The sequence below is a fragment of the Cydia strobilella genome, chromosome Z (assembly GCF_947568885.1).
Source record: "Cydia strobilella chromosome Z, ilCydStro3.1, whole genome shotgun sequence".
NCBI classification, from domain to species: Eukaryota; Metazoa; Arthropoda; class Insecta; order Lepidoptera; family Tortricidae; genus Cydia; species Cydia strobilella.
The window spans coordinates 5,551,181-5,567,438 of NC_086068.1; the positions used below are offsets into that span (position 1 = coordinate 5,551,181).

Sequence of the window (16,258 nt, forward strand, 5' to 3'; positions counted from 1 at the left end):
TAAGCAAACCACCTTGATGCATCAATGTCAATTTTATTATCTCTGAAAACTTGTCAAAAACCTGTTAAAGGTACAGTATGTATAAGTTACTCTATGGTTTACTAAAAAGGCTAGTCCTGCACTCTGGTGGCAGAAAATTGCAGTAATATCCCCTATTAGACTAACAACGTGGACATTTATTTTTATTATTGTTACAGATAAATATCCCATGTTCCCGTTCGACCAGATATTGGCTATGTTTAAAGCCCTGAGCAACACGTATTCGCCGCTCGTACTCAACCATGAGTGGCCGAAACTTGGCCGGCTGCTCTTCACCCTTCTATGCAGCGTGGCAGGCGTGTTTATGAACGGCTTCTACGTAGCTTCCTTCTTCGTTGAACCTGGCCTAAACAAGATCGGTAAGTTACCATGAACAGTGACCCTGAGTAGCGAACCTGAGCCGCGTGTATTCGCCGGTCATACTTAGCTATGAGTGGCCGAAACTTGGCTGGCTGCTCTTCACCCTTCTATGCAGCGTGCTAGGCGTGTCTGTGAATGGCTTCTTCGTAGCTTCCTTCTTCGTTGAACCTGGCCTGAACAAGATCGGTAATTTATAAGCACATTGCCATTAACAGTGACCCTGAGTAGCGAACCTGAGCCGCGTGTATTCGCCGGTCATACTCAGCCATGAGTGGCCAAAGCTTGGTCAGCTGCTCCTCACCCTTCTATGCAGCGTGCTAGGCGTGTCTATGAATGGCTTCTTCGTAGCTTCCTTCTTCGTTGAACCTGGCCTAAACAAGATCGGTAATTTATAAGCACATTGCCATTAACAGTGACCCTGAGTAGCGAACCTGAGCCGCGTGTATTCGCCGGTCATACTCAGCCCTGAGTGGCCAAAGCTTGGTCAGCTGCTCCTCACCCTTCTATGCAGCGTGCTAGACGTGTGTATGAACGGCTTCTTCGTAGCTTCCTTCTTCGTTGAACCTGGCCTAAACAAGATCGGTAATTTATAAGCACATTGCCATTAACAGTGACCCTGAGTAGCGAACCTGAGCCGCGTGTATTCGCCGGTCATACTCAGCCCTGAGTGGCCAAAGCTTGGTCAGCTGCTCCTCACCCTTCTATGCAGCGTGCTAGACGTGTGTATGAACGGCTTCTTCGTAGCTTCCTTCTTCGTTGAACCTAGCCTGAACAAGATCGGTAAGTTATAATAATTATTTTTGAAGTAAACAATATTAATTAAGTGTTAATTCCTTTATTATCTGTTTGCCAACCTCTTCATTTAGGTATTCTTATTGCAACTGTAAATAATAACATTTTACATTGACTAGTCATTCAGATTTTTTTATTTTATTGTACTGCCGATTGCAATGATGGTTCCTGTATTATGTGTATGTGGTCGGTTGTCTGTCACCAACAAGGAGCAACCTGAAAATAAGCGTTGCAGCCTCCGTGCTGTACCACAATGCTGAGCTTGAGCCGTTTTGCTGACACAACACAATTTATAGTTTTATACCTTATTGCTTGTGTTTATGTGTGTTTGCAAATGATATATTTTCTTTCTTTCTTCTTTATAAAATAATTAATATTACAATAATAATTCTGTTCTTTTTATCGTAATGGCGATTTTAATATTTAAAAAATTACATAAAAGTACTATCTTCTGTCTTAATTTTATAGACACCGCCTTCTAGTATGTTTCTCTTGTTCTCGCACTTTTAAAACGTTAAACCAAATTGCACCAGTCCAACCGGGGTACTAAAATAGCCGCATTAATTAAATTTTGCAGAGCGTCACATTTTCCGATCTTCAAGTCTGACTTGAAAACAGTAGGTTCCTGAATGTCAATATGTCTGCGGAACCGACGCACGACCCGGGACGGAAATTTAAAAACTACAGTAGAATCCGTATATAATGACATCGAAGGAAAGTGACAATGACAAACACATCATACTAAGCGGATGTCATCTAAACTTTAGATGAACAATTATACAATACAACTATGCTTTAGATTCTAAAGTATAGTTGTATTTAATTGTATACTTCTTATTTTTGTATTTTTTTCCAAATTAATCTTAAATTCCTCTTAAAGATATGAATTTTATAACCTTGTAACAATTATCAATTTGTCACTGAGAATCCAAAACTAAAACATCGCACGCACTAAACGTCCTCGCAGGTAAAAACGTGAGGACGGCCACGAAAATCCGCGAATGTGTCAGTATAACCGGATATAATTATCCGACTATGTCACAAAGAATTTTATATGAAAACCGAACTTCCTTTAGTAATTAGAATTGCGTCATAGTAAGCGGTTGGTCAGTATAAGCGGAGTCATAATAAATGGATTCCACTGTACTTGTTTACTGCACTACACTACCTTTTGTTTTTTAAATGGAAGGATGGCAATTTTTTTTGGAAATTCTGGGACACTTTTATTCTCCTATTAATTTCAAATGAGCTCGTAGTTCTGAGTAGGAATAACATAAAAACCCATGAAAGACAGTGTAGTGTGTAGTGTACAGTCACGCTCCGTGTAGTCCATGTTTGTTGCGCCATTTAGGGTTCCAGCTAAATTGGACAATCTACAGCGTAAGTATTGAACAATCAATTTAGTTAGGATCCCAAATGGCTTAACAATCACGGAGCGGGAACCTTAAATAAAATGGTCCACTTATTTAGAATTAAAAAAAACGTTAATTACTTATTTCGAAAGGGGCAATTAATTAATCTTATCAATAAAATAAAATAAAAAAATTCAAAACAATAACTATAATTGTCAAAATAAAACAATGTTTATATTTAGTTTGCGGATTAGTAAGATATCTGCAAAAAATAGTGATTATTTCTGAACGGCGCGCCGTTGTAATATAAATCATCTAGCGTAAACTCTTGCTATACATTTACACATTGACTTATACTTATACATCAATGCATTTACATTAGGCGCTAGACAAATTTGATACCTAGGTAATAAGTCTTCCTGTAGAAGTTTGCAGTTGTATAACATCGATATACATACTACCAAATGGTACAAACACATTTCAGAAAAACGTTTGTTAACAATGCTATGTAAGTTAACGTATCGGGTACATACCTATAATTTATATACCTATATTCTTATTAGTCTCAAGTATACCTACTGAAAAATGTATCCCGCCTGTAACAATGATGCGTAAAAAATAGCTCTCGATTATCTTAACCTTGACTCTTGACTTAAAGACGCGAACTAATTAATCAATTTAAAATAAAATACTTAGCCATTTATTTCGACCTTGGATTCAAATGATACAATTTTTGTCATGAAAGTTTGTCAAAATAGGTAAGCATATTAAAGGGGCTCACAAAAAGAACGCAAGATTTGAATTTATTTGCCGCCATTTTTGCATTTTATAGCTATGCAACCCTAAAAAAACCTATTTGACAGCTGAATGTTTAGGGTTTGTAAAAATGGCGGGTTATACGAAAGAACAACGCGTTTTCATTATTGAACAATATTTCAAAAGTAATGAAATTTTGGCGAGCACAGTTCGAAAACTTAGTGCCAAATATAGTCGGAATATTGATTTGACTTTCGGTGAAATTCAAATTCAGCCGAATTTATGCAAAATTTTCCGCTCCACGGCTTTGCACTGCCAGCAAAGCCGTGGAGGCCATTTGCCCGACGTGTTATTCCACACGTAACCTTATTTAGGGTTTACTAATGTATTGCCAAAGATCGTTTCCCAAACTTTTTTACGCAAATTATCATTTGGCAAAATTTCATTTCGCAAATTTTCATAATCCAACCTAACCTAACCCAAACTAGTACGTCATTTTCATTTCGCAAGTATGGGGCTGGGACATGAAATGGTTGCGAAATAAATAACTTGCTAAAATTTCATTTGGGAAATGAAACTGATGCCATAAGTTTGTTGGGAAGTGAAATTTGGCGAAAAATATTTTGGCTAAACGGCGGTATCCCCTTATTTAGTATATTTTATGATTTTATAAACAAATAACATTATAATGAAAAAAATGTGTTTACCATTAAATTCAAATCTTGCGTTATTTTTGGGACACCTTTAAATTAAAAATTATTGAAGTTTATTGTCATATCATATCATTTGATATTAGAGTTGACATCGGTCGACTTGTCCCGGCATAGGCATCAATTTAATCATACAACAAAATGTGTGTGACCCAAATAAGTAGTTCGCCTGCAGTATTGTATGGGTCTATTTTTTTTTCTATTTTTTGTCTATATCTTACCTCGGACGTTGTTTTGTCGTCCGCATCGTAGCCGCTTATACAGACAGGTCCATAAATTATCGAGTATCAAAGCATTTTTCACAACAAATCTCCATTCGACGAAATTTACACGTCCACGTAATTTTTCGTGCGAGAAATTATTAATTGTTACTTTCCGACATATTTAAAACAACGGTAAACTATTTTCGATGACCATAACCTATTGTATGGGTTAATTAAAACACATATTATATAACAAAATGTATAGCAGTTTTTTTTTGTTATAGCAGATGGTATTAGCAGAGTTTATTAGCACAAGAAACAAGAATCAAAAGTCAACAACCACGTCAATCATATTTCAATGTCATAAGCATGGAGACTATATAAAGGAGCCAAATCTCTATGTATGTATGAAAAGTGTCCATCAAAAAACAGTAATTAGGCGGCGCCACCATACACCGAAATACTACCAAAAACAACCTACGTAATTTGGTCGGGTTATTTATTGCCTTATGTCCCAGAGCCTAACTAGCGCCACCGGAGAGATTAGGAACTATTATTTAAAGCTAAAAGCGATCACTTTTGCAACAATTCTGCCTTAAGAGATTGGCATCCTTTCTATACCATCCATAGAAGAGTAAAGTAAGTATAATAGGGTCATAAGCCGTAAATTAAACCTTTAACATGCAGCATGCAGCGCCCTGTGGCCGATTTGCCTTAAGGCCAAGTAGGCCCGGGCCTAGGGCGGCAAGACGGCAGCAAGTTGGCAGAGTATATGATGGGTTCTGAAAAATGGGCGGCTAGTAGTTACTACAGGGCCTGGGGCTAGAGCTTCCAATCCCGCAGCTTATCTTTAATCTCGGTACCTGCGGGATTGCACATTTTCGACCCCGCGGGACCCCGGTATTTGCGGGATCCCGCAGAATATATAATAGTACTAGGTACAGAAGATTCACTCCCTAACAAAACGCGCCTGCTACGCGCAAGGCGGCGCAAGCGCGTGCGGGCGTGCGTTCCGTGGCGGTGCGCGGCAATTATTATGGAAAAACCTCAAAATTGGGGCGGCCGCAGGTACTTGTAGCGACGCGACGAAATCGCGGAGTGAGACACGCCTGAAACCTCAGCTATCTTACTATCTTATAAGACCTATACGGGCGGTAACCGCGAGTCGTCCTAATAAGCTCGGTCTATAGGGGGTGGTCTGTGCTCAGCTCTGTAATCCACGGTTTTCTTCTTTCTTGGAAAAGAATTAAAGAGTGATAGTGTAGGCATTTTAATTATCACAACAATTAGTCTTCACTGATTTTTACATAATTTCCGATCTCGACATTTGAAGTTACAGTCTACATGAGATCCAAGATTAGAGATCCGAAGTCCGAGGCCCGAGTTCCGAGATCCGAGATTGAAAATTTATATATTAACGATTCAACGTTTATACGTCTAAAACTGCGAATGCTCAATGCTCAAGACTATTAGCACCTTGGTTCTTAATAGAATTTTCAATATTAACATACATACAAACATACATACATATAGTCACGCCTATTTCCCGGAGGGGTAGGCAGAGACCACGGATTCCCACTTGCTACGATCCTGACATACCTCTTTCGCTTCCTTCAGTTTCATAACATTCCTCATACACGCTCGCCGGTTTAGGGTGCTCTTGGCCTGGCCTTTCTTCAGGATTTCCCCGATCTATATTTCAATATTAATTATATACATATATATATATTTCCACACTCGCATTGCAAATGGCTTGCAGAGTTAGCTTAGTCCGAAGCATAAGAAAATTATAATAAAAAATACATATAAAAAGATAATTTAAAATGATATATTTTAAACAGGTGATTATAAAGTAGACGATAGTGCTGCTCAGTAAGCAAAAGCCTGTGTTGGGCAAAACCGCTCTTCCTTAATTAACAGATTGTTACACGAAAATTTCAAGTACTAGTTAATAGTTAGTAGTTATATAACTTTGTTGTCGTACAATATAACTTGCAACATTACAACTGTTGAGTATGAATAGATTTATACTGGCAGGTTAGTTATTATGAACTTGAGAGTTCTATGTCAAATGTCACATTTCAAAAAGAATATCTGTATTGTATGGATGGTATAGAAAGGATCGCAATCTCTTATGGCAGAATTGTTGTAAAAGTGACCGCGTTAAGCTTTAAATAATAGTTCCTAATCTTTACGGTGGCGCTAGTTAGGCTCTGGGACACGAGTATAACATGAACCATATAAGGCAACAAATAACCCGACCAAATTACGTAGGTTGTTTTTGGTAGTATTTCGGTGTATGGTGGCGCCGCCTGATTACTGTTTTTTGATGGACACTTTTCATACATAGAGATTTGGCTCCTTTATACAGTCTCCATGCTGTATTGTTATTAACATGGAGACTATATAAAGGAGCCAAATCTCTATGTATGAAAAGTGTCCATCAAAAAACAGTAATTAGGCGGCGCCACCATACACCGAAATACTACCAAAAACAACCTAGGTACGTAATTTGGTCGGATTATTTATTGTGTTATATGGTTCATGTTATACTCATGTCCCAGAGCCTAACAAGCGCCACCGGAGAGATTAGGAACTATTATTTAAAGCTGAAAGCGGTCACTTTTGCAACAATTCTGCCATAAGAGATTGGCATCCTTTCTATACCATCCATAGTTATTAATGTTATGATGATTTAATTTAAATATATTGTGTACCCAACGTCTGCGTATCATTAACATTTTAGACGCCGTGCCAAACACAAAAGCTGCCACTCGGACGCCACGTCACCGAAGTGTCAAAACTGAAATTGATCTTTATGCACATGCGCGTAGGTCTATGTTGCTCTGTGGTCTGTGACGCATTAATCAGTCTTTGGCGTTGGACCTGCGGTGCGGATATATCCGTCATTGGCGTCCAAAAGGTTAATAACAACTAGGTTTTAAGCGACCCATTTCTCCGTCCGGAAATGTCTTCATGGCTACCATGGGCATTTCAGACATGCTCACGTCCATGGTCGTCCTCCTGACATTCGTGTATACAGGGTGACCTTAGCCATTGGACAAACCCTGAAATCCCACGTAGGGTTACTTCTCAGGAATGCTCTAACGTAATATTTTTTTAATTAGAGCAAAAGAAAAATAAATAAATTTTCAAACAAGTTATTTCCAATAATCGACCACTAAAAGAAACATACTGTATTAATCATTGGCAGTGTTTTTGACAATTTGTTCGAAAATTTGCTGCAATGATGACATTTGTCAAAAGTCAGAATCTTATTAATGTCATAAATAAAAAAGATAATCAATAAGGTGGAAGAAGGTTGCATACTATTTAATACCTCAGGAGCTATTAACACATACAGGCTGCTTCAAAGTATTAAATCGTAATTTTGTTAATTTCTTCGTAACCGCTACACCCGGTTGTTATGATACTTTGTATACTGGTTCTAAATACCCTAATGCATATGTATATTTCGGCTTTGTCCAATGGCTAAGGACACTGTATATATATCGCAAGAATATTACCGCGTCCTGTCACGCCCGGCTAGGCCTACAGTTGCTGCATTTTGTTCGTGGTAAGTTTTAACGAGGGTTTTTGTCGACAGGATATGTGTTTATGGCATGCTTAGGCTTGTCGGACCTGATCATATCCGCGACAGTGTTTCCGACGTCGACGGTGGTACTGCTGTCTGGCGAATGGGAGACGGTTCCGGTGTGCTCAGCGCTCCAGTTCGTGACCGAAGCCGCGACGTACAGCTACAGTATTTTCTTCATGGTGAGTATGTGTGGATGTGTGTGGTGTGTTTCGGTGAATAATCTGTTCAATTACCATACGGCAAGCCTATTACAAAGCCTACATTAACAATTAAGATTGGGGCAGACAGCGAACGTGTTAATGATATCTACAAACGTCGCCGATAATCGCGTGCGATTTGTAATAGATTGAGGTTATTGATCGATCGATTGAATTCGTTTCCCATACTTAGCCGGCAATTATCTTATATCGCATGCTAATTATTGCAAAGTTTATAGAAGCCTTAACTGTAGGTATTATATCTTAAACACATTTTTTTTACACTGCGTAAAAAATTGAAACTAAATATGTACTTATTTAAATGTAGGTAAGCTCTTTATAGTACGATCGGATTAAGTCTCACCTCGAAATCCTTCCAAAGTTATGAAATTTGGTATGTATGTTAATGAAAGGTCTCTTTTTCATGTCCACACTATAAGACATTTGGGGACCTCGAGGAATCGCAGCCATCTTGGAAAATGTGTACCATCCTGGAGAAATTTGCGTTTTACTCTAAATATACGTTCTCTATGAAAATATGGTGTAAGGCAACATTAAAGCTTAATAAATTCTACACAAAAAAGTCCTAGATAACTGCGGAAAAAATACATCTTATTATAGAAAATAATAGCTGAATCCAGATTTAGCGCTTATGCCCTTTCAGGGGATAATCTCTTAATTTGAAACTTGGAGGAATATGAATTTCACTTTTGTCTATACCTACATTTGTACACGTTCTACTCCAATATCAACATTTTACTCGACTGCGACTTAAACAGAAAGTAGGGTTATGGGTTTAAATACTGAAAATCAGTACATCCTGTAACTCAGGATACTGGACAGATTTTTTAAAATGACATATCGGTAGATTCCTCTTGCCCTTCACAACCTGTTTACACCTGTTTTATTAAAGAAAAATCAATACAGCCGCCTTGAGAGGACGCCGAATAGTAAATCATATTTTTACTTCTAGCGCCTAAACTATTGAGTGGATTTTAATAAAATGTGAATAAAATAGACATCAGTAGATCCATAATTGGTACACGAGTGCTATGCAATACAAATTTACTAAAATAAATGGAGGAAAAATGTGTAAAACTTAAAAATGTGACTATAAAAACAGATTTTAGGTCTTAAATGGGGTTTAAACAATAGTGACAGTAATGAAATTTGACACCTACAATTTCAGGGATCCCTGTTTGCGTGTCATAAAATTAGAACTTCGGGGACCACGGGGATCAAACGCCATTTTGAAAAGTATAAGTCTTTTTTGGTTTTTCTTTTTTTCTCGGAATATCTGGGTTTAATGTGAATACTGTGTATGGCGAAACGAAAGCTTATTAAATTCCACACTAAAAAGTTATACAACACCATGTCCCATAAATGAAGCCTTAAGTTACAGGGGAAGCTTACAAGTTTCCACACATTTTTTTTTCGTGGTTGGGTAGATGATGTTTTTATGTTCCATAAATTGGTTAAAAAATATAGAAGTATTTTTTTCTGACCCGACTTAAAATATAATTTTAGTAGGAGATGATTAAGTATAACCTTTTGACTTCTGAGCTATATTTCTAGAAGAAAGCTCCGTTTTAGGTACATGGTGTTTTATACCATTTTTGTGGAGAACTTAATAAGCTTATGTTTCGCTAAAACATTAAAACCAAAAAAGACATAGTTTTCAAGATGGCGTTTGATCCCCGTGGTCCCCGAAGCTCCAATTTTATGACACGCAAACAGGGATCCCTGAAATTGTAGGTGTCAAATTTCATTACTGTCACTATTGTTTAAACGCCATTTAAGACCTAAAATCTGTTTTTGCAGTCACATTTTTAAGTCCTAAACATTTTTCCTCCATTTATTTTAGTAAATTTGTATTGCATAGCACTTGTGTACTAATTATGGATCTACTGATGTCTATTTTATTGAAATCGACTCAATGGTTAAGGCGCAAGAAGTAAAAATATGATTTACTATTCGCCGTCCTCTCAAGGCGGCTGTATTGATTATTCTTTAAAAAAAACAGGTGTAAACAGGTTGTGAAGGTCAAGAGGAATCTACCGATATGTTATTTTAAAAAATCCGTCCTGTATCCTGAGCTACAGAATGTACTGATTTTGAGTATTTAAACCCATAACCCTACTTTCTGTTTAAGTCGTAGTCGGGTAAAATGTTGATATTGGGGTAGAACGTGTACAAATGTATAGACAAAAGTGGAATTCATATTCCTCCAAGTTTCATATTAAGAGAATATCCCCTGAAAGGGTATAAGGGCTAAATCTGGATTCAGCTATTATTTTCTATAATAAGATGTATTTTTCCGCAAAGTTATCTAGGACTTTTTTGTGTAGAATTTATTAAGCTTTAATGTTGCCTTACACCATATTTTCATAGAGAACGTATATTTAGAATAAAACGCAAATTTCTCCAGGATGGTACACATTTTCCAAGATGGCTGCGATTCCTCGAGGTCCCCAAATGTTAAATAGTGTGGACATGAAAAAGAGACCTTTAATTAACATACATACCAAATTTCCTATCTTTGGAAGGATTTCGAAGTGAGACTTAATCCGGTTGTACTATTAAGCAGTAGATAGATTTCTTACGATACTATATTGTAGCCTGACTAGTCCTTAGAATTTTAGTCACTGTAAATATAATTGGTCACTTAATTCTGAATTCCATGAAGATACAATGTTAAAAAATGTAACCGACCTCAGATGTTTTTCTTCAGAATATAGAATCGTCATAACTCGTGTTTTCTTCCACAGATGTCCGCGATAGAGTCGTACTACAGACTCTGCAAGGCTCGACGGGATTACCAATTCCTAATCTCAATGAGGATCGGTCTCTTCACAGTCACCCTATTTACTATCGCGTTTCTCACCGCCGCCGTCGGAGTGTACATGGACCTGGACTACGACTACTGCAGACGCAGCCACACGGGCAACCTAAACTTCAGGATATCTACATCTATCATCTTCTACGTTATTCCATTTCTCGTTATTTTCTTCTGTCTCGCTAACAACGCCTGCAGAATTAGTAACAAAGCACGAAAACATAACCATTACAAACGCAGCCTACAATTTGAGATGGAAACAACTGCAAACAATCTCAACATTTTCGCATATTTCATGTTTCTGTCATTTTGGATACCGGCCCTGGTCATTGTCTACCTGTATCCTGACGCTGAGGACTGGAAATACTATCATAGTATATGGCTCGGTATATTTCGCAGCGTTACTACAAGCTTAGTCTATGGGTCCATGGACAGATATTTTAGGCGTGCTTTTGCACACCTATTTTATTATTGTTGCTGTAAAAGCAGCATTTCCGGGTCCTACGCCAGTCGGCACAGGCGAGCTTTGGAGTGCAAGGCTCTAGGTGAGGTGAGGGTGCACATCATGCACCAGGCTATGAACGCCAACAGCCCTCAGCGAGGAGCGTCATCGTCCCGGGAGACCCAAGAACTGTAGCCGAAATAAGCTTGGATGCATAAGCTTATTTCGGCGACGGCTTGAGAGGGTGGTCATCTTTCTACTTTGGATAGGTTTTGACACGTGTCGAGCTCTGAGCTTGACGTAAAAAGGCTTTAAAATTTAACCATGAATACCCACTACATCAGAGCTTTACTATACTCGCTTGATTTTGTTGCAATTTCTTTTCGCATTTAAATTTAATGGGTAATTGTAGAACAAAGTGAGAAACATTAACGCAAGCAAGGGATTTTTTATAATAATGTACATATAAAAAAACAAAAAAAAATTGAATGGTATGGTATGGTAGGTATCCATTGTTTTAACTTGTAAAGATGTACTTTAACAATTTAGGAATGTTAACCTTTAATGGTTTTAAGAGCTTCAAATGTTGAACCTGTATATGTTTAATAGATAATTTATGTTAGCACAAGACGCGACAAGTTACCTTTTTCTGTTGTTATTTTATACGACAAAAAAAATTCGTTCTAAATACAATAATTCGTTAATTTTTTAAATAAAAAAATTCGTTTGACTAAAATAAGTTTCAACGCATCATTTGACAAATAAAAAACTTATTTTATTTATTCACTTATTCATAAACATCACTTATTCATCAAGGTTCAAACGTAGTTTTTTTCGGCAGAATGACGTGTTATAAATCAAAATTAAATTAAATATAAATTTATTTCAGACCCATAAGTCAATTTATGGTTAGTTACATTAACTTAAAAGCTATATTAGTTAGTTATGACTTGGCTGAAGTAAATTTAACCCAGAATTGCATGTGAACCAAATATTCCCTAAAATGTTATACTATTTATACAAAAATCTCTTGCCAACTCCTGTTATATAAAATACTTGTTATAAATATAATAGTCACAAAGCGGAAGCTCCATGTGCTAGAAAATAAACTATGCGTTTGACGCATAACTTAAATACGGTACTGCAGGCTGCAAGACGTATAAAATGGTACCTTGTTTATTTATTAAAACAAGGTACTGAAAAAAAATGTTGAATTACACTTTTCTCACAAACAGGAATACTTTGCTATAGTTACTGTATCGGTGTTAATTTTATTAAAAAATTTAAATGTGCTTTAAGAAATACAATACATTAAAAATAGTGGTACTTTATACTTAATGGATGTCCGTATATATGTATAAGCAAAAAATCACTAATTAATAACATTTTAGTCCACCTGCCATCACTCTTAAATGTTATACTATTTATATAAAAATTCTTGCCAACTCCTGTTATATAAAATACTTGTTATAAATATAATAGTCACAAAGCGGAAGCTTCTTTTATCTCCATGTGCTAGAAAATAAACTATGCGACGCATAACTTAAATACGGTACTGCAAAAGAATTACAGTTTTATCACAAACATAGGAATACTTTATCGGTGTTACTTTTATTAAAAAATCTAAATGTGCTTTAAGAAATACGATACATTAATAATAGTGGTAATTTATACTTAATGGTTGTCCGTATATATGTATAAGCAAAAAATCACTAATTAATAACATTTTAGTCCACCTGCCATCACTATTAAATGTTATACTATTTAAACAAAAATTCTTGCCAACTCCTGTTATATAAAATACTTGTTATAAATATAATAGTCACAAAGCGGAAGCTTCTTTTATCTCCATGTGCTAAAAAATAAACTATGCGACGCATAACTTAAATACGGTACTGCAAAAAGCTGCAAGACGTATAAAATGAAAAAAAAAATGTTGAATTATACTTTTCTCACAAACATAGGAATACTTTATCGGTGTTACTTTTATTAAAAAATCTAAATGTGCTTTAAGAAATACGATACATTAAAAATAGTGGTACTTTATACTTAATGGATGTCCGTATATATGTATAAGCAAAAAATCACTAATTAATAACATTTTAGTCCACCTGCCATCACTCTTAAATGTTATACTATTTAAACAAAAATTCTTGCCAACTCCTGTTATATAAAATACTTGTTATAAATATAATAGTCACAAAGCGGAAGCTTCTTTTATCTCCATGTGCAAAAAAATAAACTATGCGACGCATAACTTAAATACGGTACTGCAAAAAGCTGCAAGACGTATAAAATGAAAAAAAAAAAGTTGAATTATACTTTTCTCACAAACATAGGAATACTTTATCGGTGTTACTTTTATTAAAAAATCTAAATGTGCTTTAAGAAATACGATACATTAAAAATAGTGGTACTTTATACTTAATGGATGTCCGTATATATGTATAAGCAAAAAATCACTAATCAATAACATTTTAGTCCACCTGCCAGCTGCCTAGCAACATGTCCCGCCCAATGTACTGTAGTGTATTACTGAAAGTGGTTTATTTATCTTGTTTGATATTAGTCATTACTTATTTTACGATAACTAAAATTATTAACCAAAATTTGTTTTATCAAGTTAAAAATAATAGTTACTTACTAGTTTATTTTGCACAATGTGTGAAATATAGTAGGCGTATATAATATCCTATGAAGTATACAGTAGTACAGAGGCTGTATGTTTTTGTGTATATTTTGAGCTTAATTTTTTATAGGTTATTTTAAGACTTTTTACAAGTTTTTAATTAAGTTAAGACTACTTTTATTAGGTTAAATAACTGTTGCATAGTTAATATTTAATGTTTTCTGTTGTTCACAATACATATAGGTAACTATGGTTAGTTAGATGTTTGATAGTTGATTTTCGATAATACGCTAAATATACTACATAGCTCTTTAATGTACTACTTAGTTGATATTAACCAAATAAAATAACTTTCGTGAAGTATCGGTACTCAGCATCAAATGCCTAAGAATATAATAAAACTTCATCTGACTAAAAATAGTACATTACTACAGAGGCCGGGAAGGAAGGGGTTGCCGGCCGAATAGAATATACGGCCGAACGTAGTGAGGCCGGATAGTTATGAGGCCGACAACCCGTTTTCACGCCGATGTATGTATAGTGCTTTTCTCAAACGTTTAATGTATATAGTTTGTCAAAGGACTGTCTTATTTCAAACATAGACAGAGAGAATCATACTATCTTTGTCTTACACTAGTACTAACACCCAAAAGAAAAGGATGAGTATAGTTTTTTTGTTCTTATTTACTAACAAGATTTGCTTGACCAACTATATATGTCAATCAAATGATTTGTTAGCTGTACGTCCAATACGCAGTTCGTCCAATATCGTTTTTTTTTTTTAAACTAGGAGTATTTCAGCTTCCAGCGTAGCAAAACCGTCTCGTATGATGCGGAAGGGTCCTGGATTTTCCCCAGGCTACCATCCCCCCACACAGTCCTACCGCTCGAATGGCCATAGTGCCATAGAGCCCGTCAGGTTAAAAAAAAAATGGCTGAATGCCATGATGCTGTGCCACAATTATATGTGAAATAGAAATTTAAAAAAAGCCACTTCCCGGCCTAGGCCTGCAACTTTGTATGAAATTTCATTACAGACCTCTCGTCTAGCCGCGCCTGAAACGTGATACTTCCCAGCCTAATAAAAAGAACGTAATATCAATATTACATAGCATGTTTGAGAAAAATAATTTTACCTACCATTCCAAGTCTGATCATAAGAATTCTTCAAATCCATTTATTTTTGAAAGATTTTAAATATATTGATTATATTTTTGTAAATCAAAATATTACCTGCCGATTTCTCTAGGTGCAGTTTTATATCCTGGCGGAAGTTTTTGTACCTACAATATTCAAATATCTTACAGTTTTACCCTTACAAAAAAAATACATCTTTAGACCATATTCAAAGAGCAACAAAAGACCTAGTCTTTCTTACCTATATTGAATTGGATTGTAGACTTAGGGTCAAGGCGGAAACAGTGGCTCAGTCGCCTAAATGTCGCTATAGACTGTAGCACCCTTACGTGTTAGAATAACCATTACTCGTCCAATTGAATTTGTTCGATTACTGAATGTTTCTGCTGTATTAATAGGGAAGCTATTAGTACCCTCTCTCATGTTGGAATAAGTTTGAGTGAGGCGCTGTGCCCGGCTTTTTTTCCGAGCCACTGTTCTCTCCTTAATAATACTAATAATAAGTCGAGAAGGACAATTAAGTCCAGTAAGTACCTAGACTTGTCTCACGAGATAACTATAATTATTTAAAATAGTGCTGTGCTACACTTAGGACACTTTTCTTGCATATATTTTATAATTTGTTAAAAATATTCTAAAAAAATTAAAAATATTATAAGTATTCCCTCATACAAAAAGTACTTTAGTCTTTTTTTTGTAACTGTCAAACTAGTAGACTTGTTAATGAAAAGTATTTTATTAATAATTTTAGGATAAACAGTTATATGAATTTCATGTTATCAATTTTTGTTTTGTACAATAAAGTGATTTACTACTACTACTACTACTAAACTTGTTAATTAACTTGTTAATTGTATGAAATTTTGTAAACTGTATGAAACTGTAATAATACTTGTTAGAGTTTAACTATGAAATTTTCGTGTAATCTAATTATTCTAAATTTAACCTGCATATATATATCTGTAAAAATAATATCCCGCGCACATATCAATGTGGTTCAGTAAGGGGGCGGACTGAAAATCAGCGCTGTGCGGTCAATTCCTGGTGAAGTGGTTGGCGCAGCATATGCTGAGCCCGCTCCTTTTGTCGCGCATGCCAATTTTTTAAGTTATTTGTTTCCTGTAATTTCTTTTTTGTTGTGTGGCAATAATTGTTTTCTTATTCTTATCACCGCCGTGTGGGATGTTGATTCGACGATCATTGTCCC

The 16,258-nt window shown here is 35.8% G+C and overlaps 1 protein-coding gene across 1 annotated transcript; it reads left to right on the top strand.

Moving 5' to 3' along the window:
- Positions 1-208: 208 nt before the first annotated feature.
- On the top strand, positions 209-11,480 carry LOC134754688 (melatonin receptor type 1A-like). Its single transcript, XM_063691023.1, has 4 exons — positions 209-398; positions 430-585; positions 7,820-7,989; positions 10,776-11,480. The coding sequence occupies exons 1-4, from the start codon at positions 209-211 to the stop codon at positions 11,478-11,480; spliced, it is 1,221 nt and encodes a 406-aa protein (XP_063547093.1).
- Positions 11,481-16,258: the final 4,778 nt, after the last annotated feature.